Raw genomic sequence first — 23,689 nt, 5'->3', positions numbered from 1 at the left:
TTTTTGCCCTTTTTGGAGCTGTAGTGGTGGCGTTGGTCAACTTGGTCTCCTTTTGTGTTCCCTTGTAAAAAATAACAAAATATGACTTAGGAACAACATGATTTTCTATTTTTTGGGTGAACTGATTTCATATTGAAATTACTGCTGTTCTTTTTATTGTCATTTTGCATTAAACTCCTATTAGGATTGCATTTTGAGCTTGAAATATTAAATAATATATTCCTGAGGAATTGTTAATGAATACATTCATTGGAGTTACGATGTGACCAAACACATGTTGCATGTCCAATGAAAGGCAGCATTCAGCGGGTCAGAGGAGCATGATTAGATTAGACTTTTTGTCCCCTTTTATGAGGCTGAAGGGAGAGAAAAGAGCCCCAACATCTGCTGGAGCTCTTTTATCTGGTTTCTCCAGTAATAGCACGTTTGGCACAAAGACTTTAGATCAGTTAGAGTTTCACAAAGAGCTCTGGCCAGAAAGAGAGAGAGATGAAGATGAAAAATTAAGAAAGAGAGAGCCGTCAAGACAAAAAGGAAAGTCATGTTAATGTCTGGCTGATGTTCTAAAGCATCTGCATCTCACATGCTCTCCATTAATGTGATGGGTTTTGTTGAGAGCTGAAGGAGGAACACTTGGCTGTGTAGAACTCCATGTCCAATGTGCTCTCAGCAGAGCTGCTTCTGTCTTCTGCTGCTTTGTTGCCAACTCTTCACTCCTCTTATGATCTTTCTTTCTTCTGTTCATTTCTTTCTTTCCTTCCTATGTTCCTTCCTTTGTTTGTTTATTTCTTGTCCTTCCTTAATTCATTTCTCCTTCCTTCCTCCTTCCTTTCTTACTTGTCTTTTGTCCCTCCTTTGACACATTGGTCTATCTTTTTCTTTTGTTTGTTCATTCCTTTTTTTTCCCCTTATTTCTTTCTTCCTTCCTTGTGAGCGACTTCTAATTCTTCTGAAGGCATATGGTGCCCACTGCATATTTATTAGCGCTTTGAATCTTGAGTAAACTATTTCTTTAATGTGTAAACTATTCCTTTAAAGATGGTTATCCATTTGTAGATTGATTACGTTGAAAAGTGTTAACACTGGGTCTTTTGTGCGATCAAAATGTTGCTCTGTTTTTTGAGCCTCCTGATGAACCCAACATAGCAACATTGACTAAAACTGTTTTTTTCCATTTCTTGCCTTTTCTTTGTTTTTGCTGTCTCTTTGTGTCCTTATAAAATCCAACTTCTCCCTTTTTTTAACCCCCCCCCCCATGCTTCACGGGGGACCAACAAAAAAAGTAAACAAACCTATTTATAACCACTCATTGCCTCTCTCAAGTGGCTGAATGTACCAAATTGTACTGAAGTAGAGAAGGATGCAGAAGAGAGGAGAGGACAAATAAAGAGCAGAGAGGCAGAATGGGTGGTGTCTTATTTAGAAACGTTGGGAATAACTAACTTTACCTAATTCCCAATCCTATAAATTACATGGATGGTAAAACTACATTAGGAGCTTATTGTGTAGGTGCTCAACTCTGAGCTTGCTGAATAATTTAATGAATAAAATGTGTTGTCTTAAAACCCTTATTTGTCATGGCGGAAGTAAACAGAGAGGAGAGGACAGATAAGGAGCGGAGAGGCGGAATGGGTGTCTTATTTAGAAACGTTGGGAAAAACTAACATGACCTAATTCCCAATCCTATAAATTACATGGATGGTAAAACTACATTAGGAGTTTACTGTGTGGGCACTCGACTCTGAGTTAGCTGAATAATTTAATGAATAAAATGTGTTGTCTTAAAACACTTATTTGTCATGGTGGAAGTAAACAGTTTTGCTTTGCAGAGCCGTGGTGCTGCGGTAGAGCACAACGCTTTGACTACTATGAGCTGCATTGCTACTGCAAGAATGCAGGTTCAAATTTGGCCTGGACATGTCCTGTTATCATCCCCTGCCTACCCTCAAAATATGTTACTGCCTTTCATTATTGTAATAACCAATAAATGCACATAAATGCCAACTAGACTACAAGCTTTTATGTTGACTTGAAAATGTACAATTGGTTTAAAAGATTGAAGTTTGAAGGATTTACAAGCCCAACAGTCAGACTGAAAGAACATCAGATAGATAGATGGAGGGAGGGAGGGATAGCAGCTTAAATGTCTTTTTGTGGGTGCGTTTGAACGGTTTGACAGTTGGAATTTCAAATCACAAAGATTCCGTCAATGTAGCACCAGCGATACATCCGAATATCCAAATGTCCCTTCAATACAGTATGCCAATGGAGTAGTATGTCCTTGAAATCCTTAATAAGCTCAAAGTTATGAACATTATGTTGGGTTTTTCATAGTGTGTTCACCTCAAGAGTTTTCTTTGTACTTAAACTTTTTGCGACAACGTAAAGAGGTGAATTAATTCATTATTTTTTTCAAATAATTTGGTGTTGTCAACAACAAAGCAGTTTTGCGGTTATGAGTGATGTCATAGAAACAAATATCTTACATGTTCCCAGGATTCAAGAGGCATTTAGAAACCAACATTTTTAATTTTCAGCTCATAGAACTTTCCACACATTTCAATAACTTTAGGACTTTTTAGCTTTACTTTATATACCAAATAAACAATTTTGTTGTGTGTTGGGTCACCACTTGATGTCCATGTAAAATCTGGTTTCTGAAACAAAATGCTGAAGCTGAATAACTGCTAACTTAATTAAATATGCTAGGATATGTTTTCAACACTGTTTGTTCTGTGCATCTTTAGGCGGAGTCAGAAGGCTTCTCCCATTTCCACCTCTACGTGTGCGCCGCCTTCCTCATCAAATGGCGCAAAGAGATCCTCTCCATGTCGGACTTTCAGGTACTGATATGTCCCTATGTGTTTTGTGCGACACGGTCACTGAGCTTTGTACCTGAAAAATCGTATGTGGGTTACATGTGATCATGTGCATGTGTGCTGGACGCTTTCCACACATGCATGCATCACTGGAAAGTGGCGGGCCGTCACTTACTCGGGGGCGATCAGAATAATTGTCCCTCCAGTGCAGCAGGCTCTTCTGTAACTGAATTTCACAGGCCAGTGGATTCACCACACCTCAGCGCCCTCCAAACGAGAACGTTCTGTTATTCACCCCCATTCTCTCACTTCTCCCACTCTGACTTTCAAAGGATCTTTAAAGCTCAACTCCATCTCTCATTCTCTCATTTATTTTTTGCTTCTTCATCAGGTTGGACATTGGGTAGTTCGATGCAGGGGTGGACTGGCAATAGGGACTTTTCCCTGTGGGCCAGCCGTGAAACGGGGCCAAACGTGCGGCGATAAGCAGAAACGGGCTGCCGTGTTTTGCCGAACGGGCCGCGACTGGCTGAAGAGGTTTCTATGTAAAATCCAGGGCCGATTTCTATTCCCAGCCCCCCCTGGTTCAAAGGATAATTATTTGAGAGCTTGTATTTATACTGGGGCTGTCAATGCATTATGCATTGCAAATCAGATCACTGATTTATTTATTTATTTTTCATTAGCATGATGCATTTCTTATGTTGAATATTTATTTTTTTTTTTTTAATTGAGTACATGAGTTTTTCTGCAAACATCATGAATGTTGGTTGATGTCGTTGCTGTCTTCTGGTGCGCAACTCATTAACATTAGTACCATTTATGGTGTTTTACATGCAGGGGATATTTCAGACATCTTAATCTGTGATGGCTACTATTTTTGTTTGCTAAGGAAAGTATCAGTGTTGCTTTTGCTCATTCATAGGGGTTTTTTAACAAAGGAATTGAAAAAACACCTAGCCTCAAAGACATATTTTGGGTTCAATTTAAGTTGAGCTTAATCGACAGCATTTGTGACCGTCTTGATTACAAAAAAAAAGTATTTTGACTTGTCCCTCTTTTCCTTAAAAAAACAAACGAATATCTGGGTTACAGTGAAGCACAATGGAAGTGAATGGGCCCAGTCTGTAAACGTTACAATACTCACTGTTTCAAATATACAGCAACAAGACATGAACAAAATGTGCTAAAATGCTTTGTTTGATAAAATTGCTTACTAACCTTTCCTGTGTCAAGTAACATTTTGCAACTTCGTTTCCATGATGACTTAACACTTAAAATGCCTGTAATCTCACAAAAACTACTATTTAAATTTACAGCTCAAATCATAGACAAGTTTTACCAAAAGAATTAATGTAATGCCATTATACAATTACAAGCTTCACACTTCTGCCTTTTTAAACCCTTCAAAAAATTAGCCCCATTCACTTCCATTGTAAGTGCCTCACTGTAACCATTTTCTCATATTGAACCCGGAATATTCCTTTAAGTATTAAATTTGGCGCTTAGCTTATCCAACACCATTTTTGCTATGGACTTGAATGATACCTCAGATCATGTGACTTGTTGAGAAGAGAAGGGCAAATGCTTTTGTAAGCAGTCTGATTGATGATTTTCACAAAAAACGGGTGAAAAGAAACCCATAGACTTACATTGAAGGAGGGACCTGAGCCATATCAAGGAACATAATAGTGGTTTATTTTTATTTGTATTTTTTTACTTGGACCAGTTAGCAATGAGCTCCCTAGCAACCACATAGCAACAAAACTACGCCGCCTTTTACATTTGTTAATTTAGAAAACACTTTAATCCAAAGCGAATTACAAATGAGGAATACAGCTGAAGTGATTCTTCCTAAAGAGGCTGTAATATGAGCTGCAGTACAAAAGTTTCAGATTTGCTCAGAGAAGTACAAGCAGAGAATGGATTAAGAATTTGTATTAAATGTAATGAAATATGTGTATGTCTTGGGAAATATATAGATTATTCAGTCACATTCAATGTCTTTAAAAATCACACAACGCTGAATATAGGTCCATATGTGTAGGCTGGTGTATATGTATGCACTGTATATGTGGTGCCGTTTTTCAAAGGAGCTCAATAGGCACTCTGGTTAGCAACTTGAAAATCATAGATTTTTCAGCTCACATGATACTGCACCAAATTCCTCGACTGAAGATCCTGAGATCTGATCTTACACAGAATAAAGCTGATTACAATAGATCTGGTATTGTGCACTTACTGCAGCTGTAGGTGGTAACAGCCCCCCCCCACACACACACATCACAGTCTCTTACATAAAATACCCACTTACATAGACCCCAGAGGGGTGCCAATCATGAATCACATTATACTAACATTGTAATCATGCCATGATTACTACAATTTTAAGTGAGAACAGTAAAATGCATGTCAAAGAACAGAAATTCGCCAGGACACGCGGTATTTTCTGAGGTGGTAGGCGGCTACCTGCAGCCTCTCTGGGTTATTTCTTTTCTTAATATTTGTATTTCTATTGTAGGTCTAGCATTTTAGGGTTGCTAAAGTGTATGCGCTAACGCCGTTATATTTGGTGTTATCGCCATGTGATATTATTTTTATGTTTAATAAAAGTGGAGTGAAACGGTGTAAAATGCTATAATATACTGCTAATAACTAAAATTCAAATTCATATATTTAGTTTTTAAGTTATAAATCTTATTTTGGTTTTTGATTTGTTTTGGGGTTATGTGAGTTTTTATAACAGTTACCGTTAACGGTAATGACACTGCACAGAACTGTTTAAAACGGTAAGACTAACACCCTGTCCACACTGAACGCGAGTGGTGCATTGAGTCAAAATAAATTATAATCAATGATGCTATCTACACTGGATGCGTCGCATCATGTTGTGTCTCACATTGCAGACAGTAGATGGATGCCCCGTTCCACTTTGCGCTGCACACACTGGCGCTACTCCTGTCAACAAGACAAATTAACGGTTTAGAACATACACTTTGACGCATCCGGTGTAGACAGGGTATAAGGCGACGTTCACAATAGTACGTTTTCATTTGAAATCTCAGTTTTGGGTGTTGTAGATGAGAGGCATAAACATTCAAATCAGTGCGTTTTCAAAAGAAAACAATCATTTGGTCTAAAAGTCACTAATGGCATTTTTATGTTGAAGAAAAGCAGGGTTAAAAGATTTCAAATGGCATAATATACTGTTTATCTCAAATTAGTTTGTTATAATTAATCCGTTTGATGAAAAAGTCTGGATGAAAGGTGTAAACAGCAAAATCAATGCAATTGCAACCAAAACTGTGCTGTATTAGTGTGGACGTGGCCTCAAGTCTCTAGATGATTCTCTAGATGATTCTTTTTAAATACTGTACATTTTTGCTGTTCCAGAACTTGCTGATCCTCTTGCAGAACCTTCCCACAATCCACTGGGGGAATGAAGAGGTGGGTTTGCTGCTGGCTGAGGCCTACAGACTCAAATACATGTTTGCTGACGCTCCGAGCCACTACAAGAGATGAGATCCCTAACTGGATCTCACCGTGACTCTACAAATCCAGACAATGTTCTGACCAAACAATGGAATCAGTCAAAACTTTCCTCTTTGCTCTGGTTAATCTGACACGGCAAAGACAGAGGTCAACAATTTTCTCCAAGGACTTCAAATTTGTTTCATCGTCTGTTACAATTCACGATCAAGGATGAGACAAATAAATGACCACGAACAAATTGGATATTTTGAACTCCATATAATCTGATTTTAGATTATTTCGGGAGATATCTGACAATGAGATGGCGAGGAAAAGAGAGCTTTTATAGGAACATATAAAAGTATGAACCTAAAAACAGAAAATATCCTTCAAATCTAATAGTAGGTTGTTTTTCCCTCATAGTTTCCCATTTGTTTGTTTTTTTTTTGCCTCTGATGTGGTGGAACCCTCTCATGTTTTGGGTTATTACACCATAATGTGATCTCCTTGGCCTCTTTGCTCATTGCAACATTGATTGTACCACAGGTAGGTACACGGGTCGATTCCCACCTGTAATCACTCAGAGACTGTATTATTGAAGCTATGGCAGCTTTAAAGGGTCAATTCTCAAGAGACTGAGCGTTTCAGTCGGACCAATCCGAATAATCAATACGGCACAGCCTGAGCGATGTGTTTTGGTTTTCTTTGGGGTTTTTATGCTTATTAGAATCAAAAGAATGTGAATTTTTAACAATCTTAGATGAGAATCTAATCTTTTAAAGTGGTGTTATATGCATTCGAACCTGTTGCACAATTATTTCTTAGAAAGTGGGTACTTTTAAGAGTTTTAACTTTGGTGCTTGACAACTACTGACGTAATGTTTCAGCACAGACAGCTGAATCAAACTGTGATGAAATATTAATATTAGTTTTTAAGTCGAACTCCTAAAGACATGCCTAGGTCACATTCCAACCCCAAATCAAAAGAAACAAATAAGAAATGAAACTTTGTTTAAAGACAATTAATACTTAAAATGAAGATTGTTTCATGACATTCTCATTACCATAATACATTTGGCCGTTCGTTTTTAAAACGATTATTCTCATTAAATGTTGCATTACAGTAAAAGGTTACTGTAATAAATTCATATTTTTAAATCAACATATAATTAAGGCAATACAACAAATACTACCATGATGTAAAACTACAATTTACAGTTAACAATGTAAAAATAATACACTTTGAGAAATATTCTTAATTGTTATTAATTGTCACCAAGAATCTTAAAGTCTTCTTGATCTTTAACCCAAATATAATTTCTTATTTCTTTTTTTATATTGTTGTGTAATATGACCCAGACATGTTATTTGACAAGTTTCCTGAGGTTTACTCTCATTAAGAATGATGAGTTCATCATGCTGAGACCACAGGAATGGAGTTTCATTTAACTGTGTTAAAAATGGAAACCTACTACTGACTTAAAGGGATAGTTCACCCAAAAATGTGTGTTCTCTCATTGTTTACTCACTCTCTTGCAATCTCAGATGTGTATGACATTCTTTCTTTTGCAGAGCACAAATTAAGATTGTTTTAGAAGAATATCTCTGCTCTGTTGTTCCTCACAATCCAAATGAATGGTGACCATACTTATAAGGTCAAAAGAAATGACATAAAGGAGGCATAAAATCAATCCATATGACTCCAGTGGTTAAATCCATATCTTCTGAAGCAATATGAAACAGTAGGTGTAGGTGAGAACCAGATCCATTTTTAAGTCCTTTTTTTAACTATCAATCGGCACCTTTGACCAGCCCTAACCAGTAGGTGGGTGAATGTGAAAGTGAAAGTGTAGATTTTGAAAAAAAAAAAAAAAAGGGCTTTAATATTGATCTGTTTCTCAACCACACCTATCATATCGCTGGACATGGATTTAACCACTTGAGGGATATGGATTACTTTTATACTGCATTTTGGACCTTCAAAGTTTTGGTCACCATTCACTTGCATTGTATGAACCTAAAGAGCTGAAATATTTTTTTAAAATCTTTTTTTGTGTTTTGCAGAAGAAAGTAAAACCATACACATCTGGGATGTCATGAGGGTGAGTAAATGATGAGAGAATTTTCATTTTTGGGAGAAATATCCCTTTAATATATATATAATATATATATATATAACCTGAACATTTTTGTTTATTTTTCTGTGTGGTACTAAAATGTAGGCAGAGTTTAATGTATATCTAACAAATGCACTCTTGAGCATCTCATTTCTGGTCCAAACCCAAATTAAAATCTTGTTGAAGGAACAGTACACATACTCTCGGATCACTGTGAAAAGGCATCTGCAATCTGCACGTCCATTCAGTCTCCCACAGCGACCGATGTATGCAGATGTTTATGCTAATCAGATGTAGATGATCTGATAATCTTCCCCTTTCCTTTGAACCTACATTTCATCTCTCGGTATATTTAGTAACTCCAGCTGATACATTTTGGTTAAAGTTCATCTGAATCTTCTGCATCATTCCTTTCCAAAGTGAGACATTTATAAATTGATGAGTTAACAAAAGAAAATATTTTGTATTAAAATCTCTAATCATTTCTTATAACTTGGCAATCAGCAAGGACCAAAACCCCACACGGATAATCTGAATAACAAATTAATGTCTTTCTGCTTTAATTATTGAAGCAAATGGAGTGTGTTGATTAGAAAGAGGTATCAGAATCAGTTAAAAGTGATTCTATTGAACTGTTTTATCTTAGTTTGCTGATGTTAAACGCTTGAATAATGTACATTTGTCAGCTCGCTGTCTCTGTTCATCTGTCAGTGGCATTTGAAACCACCTGCACCATACAGTCCTGCTGTTACAATGCACTCTATTTTTGAAGTGAACTGTAATGTATTTCTTTTCTTATATCTTAAGTTTGTCTTTGCAGAATTTAATGAGCTGATGTTCACTCCAGAGATGATAATTGGCTCTCTCGTCATCCTTTCAAAGTGCGGTAATTAAAGGGCGACTTATTTTAGAGGGTTGAAATCGCTGACCCTGGTGAAGAGATGGAAGTAATTATTCATGAGATGTTCTTATTTTACCTCCTTGTGATGTGGCATATCTTGAGTAAAAGTTACAAATTAGTTACAGCTCCGAGTTGGGTACTTTTTAATTAGGAGTGAATGTATGCATCAAACATTTGAACGATTATGGTCATCTTTATTTCAAAGTTTTATAAATGTTATATAAAGTCTCGATTTCTTCTCCAAGCACAATTGATTGTATTACATTTGTCGCCTATTCCTGCCTGCATCAACATGAAATTCCAAACACTTTTATTTCAAAGGAAAAAAAGAGGTCTTTGTAATCATTCTTCAAAAATAACTTGCTTCGCCACTGAAACGATTGTCCTTTTTACCTAGATTGTGTGAGAGAGAAAAATAATGATAAAGGAACATTTCAGGTTCAAAACAATTTAAGCTCAATTTATAGCATTTGCTGCATAATGATGATTTCCACAAAAATGATAATAATAATTTAGACTCGCAACAAATTTGGTTACAGCAAGGCACTTATATTGGAAGTGAATAGGGCCAGTCCATAAATGTTAAAGTACACACCATTTCAAAGTATAGCGACAAGACGTAAACATGCTTATGCTTAATGACGGCTTCATCCGAGGTGGATATGTGTCGCTTCACGAGTGATTTCCTTCCATTGATGGTGATATTCGGTCCAAGTGCTTCCATATGCTTTCCTGCTAAAGTTAAACGGCTTCATAATAAACTGTTCTGCTGATCTTTGGAAATGGCGTTTGGTGGTTGTTAGTACGCCACCTCGAGGCCGTTTTCCAATGAGGGTCGTTTGTGCTTGGGAAAGCTTTTTGTGATTGGCCTATCCTCAGGCATTCTTAGCACGTGGCCAAGCCATTTCCAACGCCGTTTGGTTATTAGTTCTGATAGTGGTAGATGGATTCCGCATCTTCGCCGAATTTCCTCATTGGTGATTCTGTCTATAAGGCGAACTTTCGTGATAGACCGCAGGCAGCGGTGGTGAAATATTTCTTTTTTGAGGTCCTGTTTCTTGATGCTCCATGTTTCGATACATACAGCAACGTTGCACGTACTGTTGCCATGTATACCCGCCGCTTGCTTATGTTTCTGATATCCTTGCGGTTCCATAGGCATTTTAAGCCTACAAAATTGGCCATGGCTTTACGTATTCGGCTGTTGGCCTCGCAGGCAACTTGCCCGTTTACTGTTATCAGGCTGCCCAAGTAGGTGATGGGGTCAACAGCGTCTATTATATTGGGGCCGATTGATAGCATTTGTTTATTGTAGTCGGGATCTGGGTCATAGGCAATAAATTTGGATTTAATCAAATTTGTAAACATGTAAACGTATATTTAACATAATACGTTTACATGAATTTAGTGTAATGTAGTCAAGTAGTTATCTTATCTGTGTATTCTAGGTTCGATAGTTTAGCTCAATTGACAGCATTTTTGGCATAATGTTGATTACCACAAAAATTGCATTTCAACATCCATCCATTTCTTTAAAAAAAGGTGAGAGTGAGGCACTTACAATGGAATCTTTGGAGGGTTTAAAGACTTTATGGTTTTAGGCTTTATTGACATTACATCATCATGGTAGCGAAGTTGTAAAATTGACTATAACTTTACACAGAAAAAGTTGTTTATACGCATATTGTGGCTATACTTTTAAAACAGTGAGTATTTTAACATTCAAAAATTTGCCCCCATTCACTTCCATTGTAAGTGCCTCATGTTAACCCATTTTTTTTTTTTTTTTTGAAAATAAGGGGCAAGTCAAAATACATTTTTGTAGTCGTCAATATTATGCCACGAATGCTGTCAATTGAGCTTAACTTGTGTGGACCCCGAAATATTCCTTTAAATCAAAAATAACAACCTTGTTGCCACAACCACTAAACGCTGTAATAATTTTTTTATATTATTATTAAGGTGGGGCAAGTTGAAATCATTTTTATTGTAATCATCATTAGGCTGCAAATGCTGTCAATTGAGCTTAACTTGTACTGAACCTGGAATATATCTTTAACCAACAGTGAAATGGCATTTTAGTCATTATTTAAGGCTACTGTTGTAGGTACTGCAGCCTGTCTGAAAAAAGTCTGCTGCAATAATAATGATAGATTTGAAAATTAATTGTTACCAATTTAATGCCTGCTTTCTCGGTCCAATCCATTCCTGATGGATAAAGTCCAATCCTACATTCTTTTTTTCTTAAATATTCAGTTTCTCCTGGAAAAATATTACATTACGGAAGTAAAATTGGATGCAAATACATATTTCATGTTGATTTTAACAGTTCTGGGCATCATTTCACATGAAAGTTTTGAAAAGTTTGGATTTCTGGAATACATCTGATTGTATTTCATCAATTTATTAATTATGCCGATTCCTGTGTGTGCAGTCGTACTGCGTTTTTTTTCATTATTACACCTAACATTTCCCTTTTTTAAATAATTAGCTAAATTATATGATTGACTATTATATTGCTAAAGCTTTTGGCTTCTCAACAAGAACACGAAAGCTTTTTTATATTCATGGATTCAAATAATTGTTGTTTTGCTTTTGCTTTTTTCTTCCCTTTTGGTTGAGATACAGAAAACAAGTCATCTGTCATTGATGGGCTTGTTATTCGAAAGGTATTCAGTGCTTTTGTTTGGCTGTTTCATTTGTTTCCTTTTGCTTTTTTTAAGAAAAAGAAAGAGAAGGAAAAGTATGTGCCCTGCTGGTACAGGCTCCATGTCTATTTATAGACATGTCCTCTATGTCTTAAGTTATTTGTCTCCTTCCCATGACTTGTCTTGGGATTTCCTCTTTTTTTTTTTTCTAACCTACTCCTTCCACTGTCCTTCTTCCTTTTTTTTTTTTTTTTTTTTGCTGTCTGCTTGGCATTATTCCGTCTTAATTTATACATTCCATCCATCAGTGCTGTGTTTGGAAGATATGCCCTCCTCCTCCTCCTCTGATTTTTCTAAAAGTACTCTATGATTTTAGGATCAAATATTTGCCTTTAGTCTGCAAATAGAAATGGCGCTTTTCTCTGTGTAAGTCATTGTACATGTGGCGAGTTTCATCTGAAGAATATTTCTTTCAGGGGGGTTGCAGTTTTATGATAATGTAGTCGTGTAGTGTTGAAGAACAATGCTGTGGTTTATGCGGCTCATGGCATCCTGATTGTGTTCCCAGTTTGCAATGCAAATGACTCGCTGTAACAGCTTCATGGTGCATCCCCTTGCCAGATCTGATCTTTTATTTTTTTTTTTTTGTTGCTTTGTTTTCCTCTCTGTGAAAAAATGCCAAAATCCTCCAGACATTACGTTGGATTGTTCTGCTTAATCAGTGCTTCTGTAGTCCACAATGCTTTTAGCCTTAAAACAAAGAGGAAATGTTAGTTTTTTTGCTGTATATTTGATTTTTGGATACTATTAAAGAAATGGTACTCTGTTTTAATTAGATTTTTTTCTGTCTGTGTATGTTTGAGTGCATGTCTGTGGGTTAGACTTTCTCTACAATGTGTAAAACCACTTATATTGTGTGTGGGGGTGTGGGTGTGGGTGGTTTATGAGGACTTTTTTTTTAAGTTACAAACTGGCATTTACAAGGGTTAGGGGTTATGATAGGTTTAGGGGATAGAATCTATTTTTCATACATTTTAAATATAATTATGTCTATGGAGAGTCCTCATAAGGATAGCCGCACCAACGTGTGTGTGTGTGGTGTGTACAGGTTTGTCTATGCTTGTGAGTGACACATTTTTTTAAATGTACTCACTAATATAGAGAAACTGGTTGAAACCCCATTAATGAGGACATTTTAGGTGGTCCTCACTAGTAAAAAAAAAAGGCTCATAAATTAGCCAAATCATGTTTAGCTTTAAATGTACATATATGCACAGGTTTCTGCGTGTGTGTGTGTACATGAAGAATGACCGTGTCCTCTCGATGTGTCCAGGCAGCTGACTCTCAGAAATGCCCTGTGGAAATGTCAGCTGTAATTAGCGCTTGTTAAGCAAATGGCAGGGTTAATGACCTCGTTGTCTCCTGCTCACATTCTGTTGACTGTTGATTGACCAAAGCAGCATTAAAAAAAATATTATTCAGTTTGAACTGCTGATGTGCATGCCAGGATGCTGTGAAAATTTGGAAGATATGTCATAATAGACAGTTTTGAAGCTACAGTTGAGGTCAGAAGTTTATATACACTTAGGTTGAAGTCATGAAAACTCATTTTTTTGACCACACCACGGATTTAATATGAGCAAACTATAGTTTTGGGAAGTCGGTTAGGACATCTGCTTTTTGCATGACATGAGTAATTTTTCCACCAAATGTATACAGACAGATTGTTTCACTTTTAATGGACTATATCACAATTCCAGTGGGTTTGAATTTTACATGCACGAAGTTAACTGTGCCTTTAAGCAGCTTGGAAAATCCCAGAAAATGTCTGTCAAGCCTTTAGACAATTAGCATTTGATAGGAGAAACTGAATGGGAGGTGTACCTATGGATGTATTTTAAGGCCTATCTTCAAACTCAGTGCCTCTTTGCTTGACATCATGTGAAAATCAAAAGAAATCATCCAAGACCTCAGAAAAAAAACGTGGACCTCCACGAGTCTGGTTCATCCTTGGGAGCAAAATGCCTGAAGGTACCACATTCACCTGTACAAACAATAGTGCGCAAGTATAAACACCATGGCACCAGGCAGCCATCATACCACTCAGGAAGGAGATGCATTCTGTCTCATAGAGATGAACGTAGTTTGGTGCAAAAAGTGCAAATCAATCCCAGAACAACAGCAAAGGACCTTGTGAAGATGCTGGAGGAAACAGGTAGACAAGTATCTATATCCACAGTGAAATGAGTAATATATCAACATTCCCTGAAAGGCTGATCAGCAAGGAAGAAGCCAATGCTCCAAAACCACCATAAAAAATGTGTCAGCATCACGTTTGGGGGTGCTTTGCTGCAGGAGGGACTGGTGCACTTCACAAAATAGATGGGGTCATGAAGAAGGAAAATGATGTGGACATATTGAAGCAACATTTCAAAGACATCAGCCAGGAAGTTAAAGCTTGGTGACAAATGGGTCTTCCTTATGTGAACCCAAGCATACCATTGAAGTTGTGGCAAAAAAGCTTAAGGACAACAAAGTCAAGGTATTTGAGTGGCCATCACAAAGCCCTGACCTCAATCCGATAGAAAATGTGTTGGCAGAACTGAAAAAGTGTGCACAAGTAAGGAGGCCTACAAACCTGACTCCGTTACATCAGTTCTGTCTGTCCAAGAATGAGCCAAGTTAAACAATTTAAAGGGAATTATACCAAATAATAACAAAGTGTATGTAAACTTCTTACCCACTGGGAATGGGATGAAAGGAATAAAAGCTGAAATAAATAATTCTCTCTACTATTATTCTGACATTTCACATTCTTAAAATAAAGTAGTGATCCTAACTGACCAAAGTCAGGGAATGTTTTCTATGATTAGTCAGATACTGTGAAAAACGTATTAGTTGAATGTATTTGGCTAAGGTGTATGTAAACTTCTGTCTTCAAATATGCACTGTTAAAAAATTCCCTCTTTAAATTAAGGTGTCTTTAACTATTATGTCCAAACAAAAACAAATGAAACATTTGATACAATGTATGTGATGTTATTACTGCGTTACGGGTTGGGTTTAGGGTTAACAACATGTATGTATATAATAAGTACACTGTCATATGCTTACTTTTTGTATGTATGACATGGTACCGGTAGTTCAATTCACCTACTAGAGTGGGTAAAAAAAATGAGGCCTCTCCAGTCAACCAGTCTTTTTTTGACTGGTTGCATCTAAAAATGACTACATTTCTTTACTCTTGTGCATGTCCGTTAGATTCGACATCTATGCAACTATAGATTTTTTGTGATAATTTAAGAGGTTGATGCGGCACAGTAATTAATGAACTGAAAATAACCTTCTTAGCTAAAGGAGTATTTGATGTTTAATACAGTACAATTTAAGCTCAATCAACAGCACTACCACCAAAATGTATTTAGACTTGACCTTTTCTTTCAAAAATCGAGTTTACAGTGAGGCACTTACAATAGAAGTGAATGGCGCCAATTTTTGGAGGTTTAAAGGCAAAAACTTTAAGCTTCAAATTTTATAAAAGTAGTAATTTATTCTTCTGTTAAAACTTAAGTATCATTTGAGTTGTAAGTTTAAATCGTCAAGGATTGTTTTACCATTTCAATGAAGTTGTAAAATTGGATATAACTATACAGAAAATGTTAGTATCTTAGTAATGTTAGCTCTGCATCTTGCTCTTCTTGCACCCATCTGCACTATTTTTAATTGTCAGTATACATAAGCAAGCACTAGCTGGACATCTTTGACCGTTTGGATGTGTTTCTGGTGATTTGTGCCTCAGTGCACCTATGTGTGTGCATCACATTTCCCTGTGCTATGTATGGACTGTGTTTGTGCGGCTAATGTCAGCGTGGACTGCTTGTGAACCATTCATAATACGAATCAAACTTTGCAGTTGAACTGTTATTTAAGAAAGGGGCCGTTAAAAACACTTGGACTTGACAGCAAAACCGTGAGTAAACAGTTTCATTCATGAATAATTAATATGTCATGACTTTCCGATTGAGTTTCAAATATGGCGGAATTTGAGGGGCTGCATGACGATAACCATTCAGAACAGTGGGCGTTTACATTGAAGTTTAAAGGAGACGCTGAGGCCAAAACCATGTGTTTCAGTCAAAGGGACACAGACAGGGTGGAAAATTATAATTTATTACAAAACTATAACAGTTTTGGTGCAAACAACTTACATTATCAGTGGACCTCAGGGAAGATAATAAAATTATACAAAATAGCACTTCATGACCGATTTAATGTTTGTTGGAAACAACATTATACCACAAGTGCTGTTGATTGCGCTTAACTTGCATTAAACCCGTAATATTCCTTTATGTCATAAAATACAATGTCCTGTTCTCAACAAATATTTTATAGGCAATATTGTGTCACCATTCCTGAACATTTTCTGTTTTACAATGTATTGAACTTTACTTAAACATTATTTTTAGCCATCCTGTCAAACATCGGAACCCTTGTAGGGGAAACCGAAGGACAAAAAGGTGATTTCAGCAACACCCCAATATTGGGTGACAAGTAATCTACAGAGACAACCTGGTCCAGTCTACTGAGTGCTAGTACGTGGAGGTTAGACACGGACAGAATGACAGGGTAAGTGTTTTGGGCCTCTGGTATGCTGTCATCATGAGAAATGACGAGGGAAGTTTTTTAAATGAGTCATTTTAAATTATGAGAAATGTTTTGGCCTTTGGATGTCAACTGCTGCTTTTTCTTAAGGGGACTCTATTTTAGAACATACGGAAGGCAACGGCACGCAACCAAACACACCCAATGACAGAATAACGCAATAAGTAATGGGTGTTGCTAGGCATCATTGGAGGCAGTTAACCCCCTTGACAGTGAATCAAGGTACTCATTGCTTATTGTTTTGTTTATCATTTACAATGATAAACCACACTAAACAATTCTCCCAACAAGCCATTTAGTTAATTAATTTAACGGTTGACTGTTTATGGTTGTTTATTGGTTTTTTAACATCTGCATTGAATGTGGATCATCCAATCTTATTTTAGAACGGTTAGTTTAATAAAACTATATTTTATTAACTTTCTATAAAACAGATTGTTCCAATCCTGGGTGATGTTAATATAGCATTCCAGTTATGCTTGAAGTCAAAATACAGTAATAACTAATATGTATAACTTTATGTGGAGAGCTGCAGCCACGGATTGCGTGTGTGGACCTGCTTCTTGCTTCGTTACAGATTTGTATATATTTTTGAAAGTAAAAAGTTAAAGTTCTCCCATCTGCTAAACTAGTTCTGCTTAATTCCCCACCACTTTCCCCCAAGCAAGCAAACAAGCTTTCTACATCATGTCACTCTCCATCTTTCTGTCTTTCCTCTTGGTTTGCTCTCGTACACAACCCTATTTGCAGGTGGACCGTTGTGATCTGTCTAAATATTACCTCTCCTGCGTCCCCTGTGCTCTGCGGGCCCTGGAGCTCTCATCCGTCAGCGGTGATGGCGAGAAACTGGAGGCAGGAGTAGCTCTTCTATTCACTTATTCATCAGCAGGAGGCCTCTTCATGGATACATCTACAGCTGAAATATTGATTATTGCTGCCCATGGAGAGTGCTCAAGAACTGCCACCCAAAAGGCTTTGACAGGACCTGGGTCATTGTGCAAATAATGATTTTGAGTGATTAGGTATTGCCAGAGGTACTTATGGCTTTTTCTGTCTCGTGTGCTGAAATGGGAAAGAAAAGTATTTATTTCTATTGTGTTGGGTTCTATACTGTTAATTTCTTTATTTCCATCCTGTTAGATTCCACCCTGTTAAGGTCTTCATTTCCATTCTGTTAAAAATCCTGTTAATTTTTAATCCATCCTTTTAGGTTCCATCCTGTTAATTTCTTTATATCCTCTTAGGTTTCATATTGTTATGTTTGATCCTGTTCATTTCTTTATTTCAATGTTGTTTTTTTCCCTCCTGTTAGATTCCATACTTTTAAATGTCTTCATTTCCTTCCTGTTTGTTTTAATACTGTTAATGTCTTTATTGTTTTAGCATCCATACAATTTTTCTTTATTTCCATCCTGTTATTTCTTTACCCACCCTGTTAGGTTCCACCCTGTTAATTTTTTTATTTCCAACCTGTTATTTCTTTACCCACCCTGTTAGGTTCCATCCTGTTAATTTCTTTATTTCCAACCTGTTAGTCCTTTACCCACCCTGTTAGGTTCCACCCTGTTAATTTCTTTATTTCCAACCTGTTAGTCCTTTACCCACCCTGTTAGGTTCCACCCTGTTAATTTCTTTATTTCCAACCTGTTATTTCTTTACCCACCCTGTTAGGTTCCACCCTGTTAATTTCTTTATTTCCAACCTGTTAGTCCTTTACCCACCCTGTTAGGTTCCACCCTGTTAATTTCTTTATTTCCAACCTGTTAGTCCTTTACCCACCCTGTTAGGTTCCATCTTGTTACTTTCTTTATTTCCAACCTGTTAATTTCTTTATTTCCAACCTGTTAGTCCTTTACCCACCCTGTTAGGTTCCACCCTGTTAATTTCTTTATTTCCATCCTGTTATTTCTTTACCCACCCTGTTAGGTTCCACCCTGTTAATTTCTTTATTTCCATCCTGTTATTTCTTTACCCACCCTGTTAGGTTCCATCTTGTTACTTTATCTATCCAGTTAGGTTACATTCTGTTAATTTCTGTGTTTCCATCCAGTTAATTCCCCTATTTCTATCCTATTAGGTTCTATCCTGTTCATTTATTTATTTCCATTGTGCTAATTTATTTATTTCCATACTGTTAGGTTTAATCCTGTTAATTTGTTTATTTCCATCCTGTTAACTTCTTTATTTCCATTTAGTTTGGTTTCATACTGTTATGCACCCTTCTAATTTCTTTGTTCCTATCCAGTTAGGTTCCATCTCATTTTCTTTATTTCCCTCCTATTAAGTTCCATCCAGTTATGCATTCTGTTAATCTTCATGTCATATTGTACATAATAATAAGTTATACATTTGAATTCCCTGAGCTTGACCAGAGCATATTTCTGGTAGGGCTGGGAACTGCCACAGGCCTCCCGATTCAATATCGCAATGATATTTACTAGGAATGTTCACGAGTAGTCGAATATTCATTCTGCAATAATTATTTGAATAGTAAAAATACCACTTTACTCTCATATATGTGCAGCTCATCAGAAGGCAGCATCCCCGTTGCAATGTAATCTCTGCTACATTATTCTGTAAACAACAAACATTGCATCCGAGAAAGACTATGCTTGCTGAGGTAAGGGACATTCCGTCATTTAAACTGGTGTGTATAAATGAGTATAGTTTAATGTGCATGTGGATATGTACAAAAACATGACATGAGATACAATATAAAAATTATAACTATTATATGTTGAGTATCCTGTACGTTAACTGCGTAAGCTTTCTTCATTAGCAGTTTCTTTTTCTTCGCTTTGCATGAGCTTAAATGCTTTCATTCTATTCTATTTTGTTTTCATGCATTGCTTGTTTATATATATATATATATATATATAAAACACAGGACATGATAGAAGCTTGTTTTTTTTTCATGGCGACGCAACATTTATGACTAAAAAATATATTTTACAACGTCTCTTTCTCATTAATTACCTTCATTTAAATAATAGAATATTCAAATATAAAAACATTTATGACGATTCGAACTGTATTGCAATTTTTAAAGTATTGCAATTCTGTAAGTGCTGCGATTTCATGTTAAGGCCAAAGTTTACTTTGGGTGTGCACGTTGTGGATCGCTCCGCGCACAGAATATGTGATGCAAATTGCTTTGCAGCGTGCCGCCTAGATTGTCTTGAATCGCGCAGTTGTGTCTGAATTGACAATTGTTTCCCTAGGCTGCAAAAAATTTGCAAGTAAAAAGTAGGTGTGTGCAAAATTAACAATTAAAACTACAAGTTGATTAGTCAACTTTTTAGTTGACCGGTCGGTCAGTGTTATGGAACCCATGTTCAGTATAATTAGGCTGCATTGTATGTCCATGTTACCATTCAGACTTGTTTCATAGGGACATATGGATGATAAGCGCAGCCATTTAACAGGGTACCTAATGGATATTTAACGGCTAAATAACTAAAACCTCTTATCCCACAAAACTGTTAAACTAAGAAATGTAAGAAGCACAAAAAATTTGAGGGGCACAAATACCCTCTGTATTTGTGCCCCTCAAATACAGAGGGGCACAAAACTGCTTATGCGCATCCCGGACATATAAAACTTCAATGTAACTAGAGCTCTTGAATTCACGTGGTGATCGGTTCTGCAAAAGTGCACAGCTGTTAGTTTATAAATATGGGGGTGCAACATGTAGTTCACTGCATCCAACAGTTTGATGAGCCTTTTTACTGCTAAACTATTTACTAAAGCAGTGTCAGATAGAATCTACAGAATGATTTCATAGTAATACTATCCACAACACCTCACAAATAAACCTGTGGATTATGAATATTAACAGGAACATTACCCAAAGTAGATAATTTGACGTCTGACAGTGAACAAGTTGCACTTTGATAGCAGTAGCAGCAGAATTAAAGGTCTAATTTTAAAGAATTAAAGAGATGAAAACGAGAAATGAGCAAACCGTTAATGTGGAGCTCTGCAAAAATATAGCTTCCAGTATTAATCTATCAATCATTATATTAGCATTAATCTAATGTGTATCAAATGTGTATTTATTAATTTTTAATTGAAAACTGATTTGTCATCAGGGAGACTTTGTAACAGAATAGGTTTTTTTCCTACCCCTAATTTCTGGAAGTCTATAGTATAACCTTTCATTGAAACATGCCCATAAATTATAAGCACATTCACTTTTTAAGGTACAGAGCTGGTACTGTAACTTTTATAAAGGTTCTTCATAACAGGAATGACCCATCAATACTTCCAGATCCTTTATTGTGTGCCTTCCAAAGAGTGCTGTTATTCAGGGAAGCTGATTCAGGGAATCAATAATGGATGGAGTATGTGCTCTCGTTCTCTGAGGAAGAGTAAAAGCAAAAACTGAAAGGTCATTGATGGTTCTGTGCTTCACTCTCTCTATCCTCATTTCCTCCCTGTTCCCATCCAGTAGCTAATCAGTGACTGACAGTTCCGCCCACGTTCTCTCTCTCTCTCTCTCTCTCTCTCTCTCTCTCTCTCTCTCTCTCTCTCTCTCATTCTCTCTCTCCAGCCATGTCTCTTGCTCTGTTTTACTCTTATCTGCAGATGGGGGATAATGGTCTGATTGTTGCCTTTGAGTAGTCACTGAGCATGTCTGAAAGGACGAGGAACATTAAGAAACAGAGCTATTAACAGAATAATGTCCTCTGTTCTTTACAGAGTCTGAAAATTATGTCTTCAAGTGAAAGTCATTGTGTTTCTTAGGTATAGACTATTCATTGGAACAGGGAGGCCCACCCATAACAATTTTGTCCCAGCCCCTTGAATTTTGGCGACGGCCCTGCAAGCTATTGCTGCAGTATATACAGTAGTACAGTATGCAAATTGTCTAGTAGTCACTGAGGTTCACATTCTGCCTAACATCTCCTTTTGTGTTCCACAGAGGAAAGGAAAGTCGTACTTGTTTGTAACAACATGAGGGTGAGTAAATAATGACAGAATTGTCATTTTTGGGTGAACTATACCTTTTAATGTGTAACAGTCACCTTTTAGACTCATACAGTCCCTATGTTGATGACAAGTGTTACCTTATGAATCAAAATAATACAAAGATTTTCTCCAGAAGAGTCTCTGAGGCCGTGCCATTTGGAAGATGTCACGCAATGCACACAGCTCAACAAACAAACATCAAACACACATTCAGCTTGAATAAATATCATGAATGCAACCTCTTATTCATGAACTCACTGTCAGGTCATGTGACAAGACAGGGTAGTTGGGTGTTTATTTATGTTATGCAAATATTATAGAAGCCCACAATCTTCCTACCAGTTTTCATATGGATCCAGAGTTATTATGCAAGCGTTATATGGGTTATCTGCAATATGTTTTTTCTTTGTTCTCACAGATGGGTTGATATTTTTCACACTTAGTTTGTCGTCCGCATATGTTGAACACACCTTCAGAGATGTGATAGTTTGCACATAATAGTCCAACCATTTTTAAGCAACAACAAAAGTATGACAATGTATGCCAAAGCAGACCTTTGATTGTTTTGTAGTGCACAAATTCAAAAATGGCCCTTCACCATCTAAGTTTTGACCTGTTCCTCACACAAAGCTATTTTATGGCTTTAAGACTTGGATTACAGTGCACAAGTCCAATGTACTGCATTTTATGGTGCTTATTTGTAAAATTTGGAGCATTACAGCCCCAGTCCCCATTCACTTTTTCTAAAATCACTTTTTAAAAATAACATATTTTGTATGAAGATAGAAAATCATCCAGGTTTGGAACAAATGAGGGTCAGTAAATGACGACAGAATTGACATTTTTGGTGAATTATCCTTTAACCTTTAACACATCCCTGCTTGAATAGTTAGTGAATATTTTCTGATCTCATTGATTACTCATTGATTGATTATGGCCAGTTCTGTACATGCTTTATGAATGTAATGTAAGGTTATAACAAAGCAGTTTTGTCTCAAGTTACGATGAAGATGATTTTGCTGCTTTAAACATAATTCAAAATTGGATAGTTTCCTTCCAACCCCCCCACATGGCCCAAATCTCTCCATAAAACATGAGAAAGGCAGCAGAGGAACTTGAATGCATATTTAATCAGACTATTGAATATAAAAAGAATGTGCCTTTGTATTTAAATGTGTATTTTAACAACTTTGTGTATGTATTTGCATTTTGGAGTCTCACTTTTAAAGCACTTTCCATATTTTCTGTTTTCTGCATTCTTTTAAGCCCATCCAGGCTTGCTTGAGTTTCAAAGCGAGTACTAGTCAAACATTTTCTTTTTCCTAAAAAAAGGCTTAATGTGCTGATAAATGGTTTGAAGAGAGAGGCTGAACGGAGTGAGTGTGGTATCAGGTGTGTAAATGTGTGTGGCTGGCCCTGTCGGTTGTGTTTAGATAAATGACGTGACAGGTTCGAGTGAGCTGGAGTGTTTGAGAGGTGGATGAGTCAGCCACACTGATTGATTTTCTTTCTTCAAGCAGCGCTGGCATCAGGCGCATAAGCAAACAAGTGGTCATCTCGCTCTTCACCATCTGCGCTCTGAAGATGCCGTTTTTGCACCACAAGCGTTCTTCAAACAGTCTTTGGAGACCTTTTTGAAAGTTTGTGATGGTGATAGCTCTCTGTAAGACTGAAGTCAAAACTTGAAAAGGTTTTTAGAGGAAATCTATTTTGAACTAAGGATTGCTTTCTTATTATTATTCTGTTTTATATTAAGAATGTTAGATTCATTTGTATTCAGTAATACTTGCATGCACACTGGCGGCCACAAGTTTGGAATAATGTACAGATTTTGCTCTTATGGAAAGAAATTGGTACTATTAATCAACAAAGTTGCATTCAACTGATCACAATGCATAGTCTGGACATTGATAACATGAAAAATTACTATTAATTAAAAAAAAAAAATAAGATCTTCTTAAACTACTTCAAAGAGTTCTAATTTAAAAAAAAAAAAAATATATATATATATATATATATATATATATATATATATATATATATATATATATATATATATATATATAAACTCCACGTGCAGCAATGACAGCTTTGCAGATC

General features: G+C 36.6%; 1 protein-coding gene across 1 annotated transcript in view; it reads left to right on the top strand.

The window, feature by feature from the left end:
- The window catches only part of LOC127631314 (TBC1 domain family member 22B-like), a 54,281-nt gene extending 46,918 nt beyond the window's left edge, over positions 1-7,363 (top strand). Inside the window, exons 11-12 of the mRNA XM_052109403.1 lie at positions 2,748-2,843; positions 6,213-7,363. Of these exons, the coding sequence (XP_051965363.1) occupies positions 2,748-2,843; positions 6,213-6,341 (225 nt within the window). The 3' untranslated portion in view covers positions 6,342-7,363. The remainder of the gene's footprint in view (positions 1-2,747; positions 2,844-6,212) is intronic.
- Positions 7,364-23,689: the final 16,326 nt, after the last annotated feature.

This window comes from Xyrauchen texanus, chromosome 37 (assembly GCF_025860055.1).
Source record: "Xyrauchen texanus isolate HMW12.3.18 chromosome 37, RBS_HiC_50CHRs, whole genome shotgun sequence".
In the NCBI taxonomy this organism is placed as follows: Eukaryota; Metazoa; Chordata; class Actinopteri; order Cypriniformes; family Catostomidae; genus Xyrauchen; species Xyrauchen texanus.
This window is presented reverse-complemented; position numbering and strand designations above follow the sequence as displayed.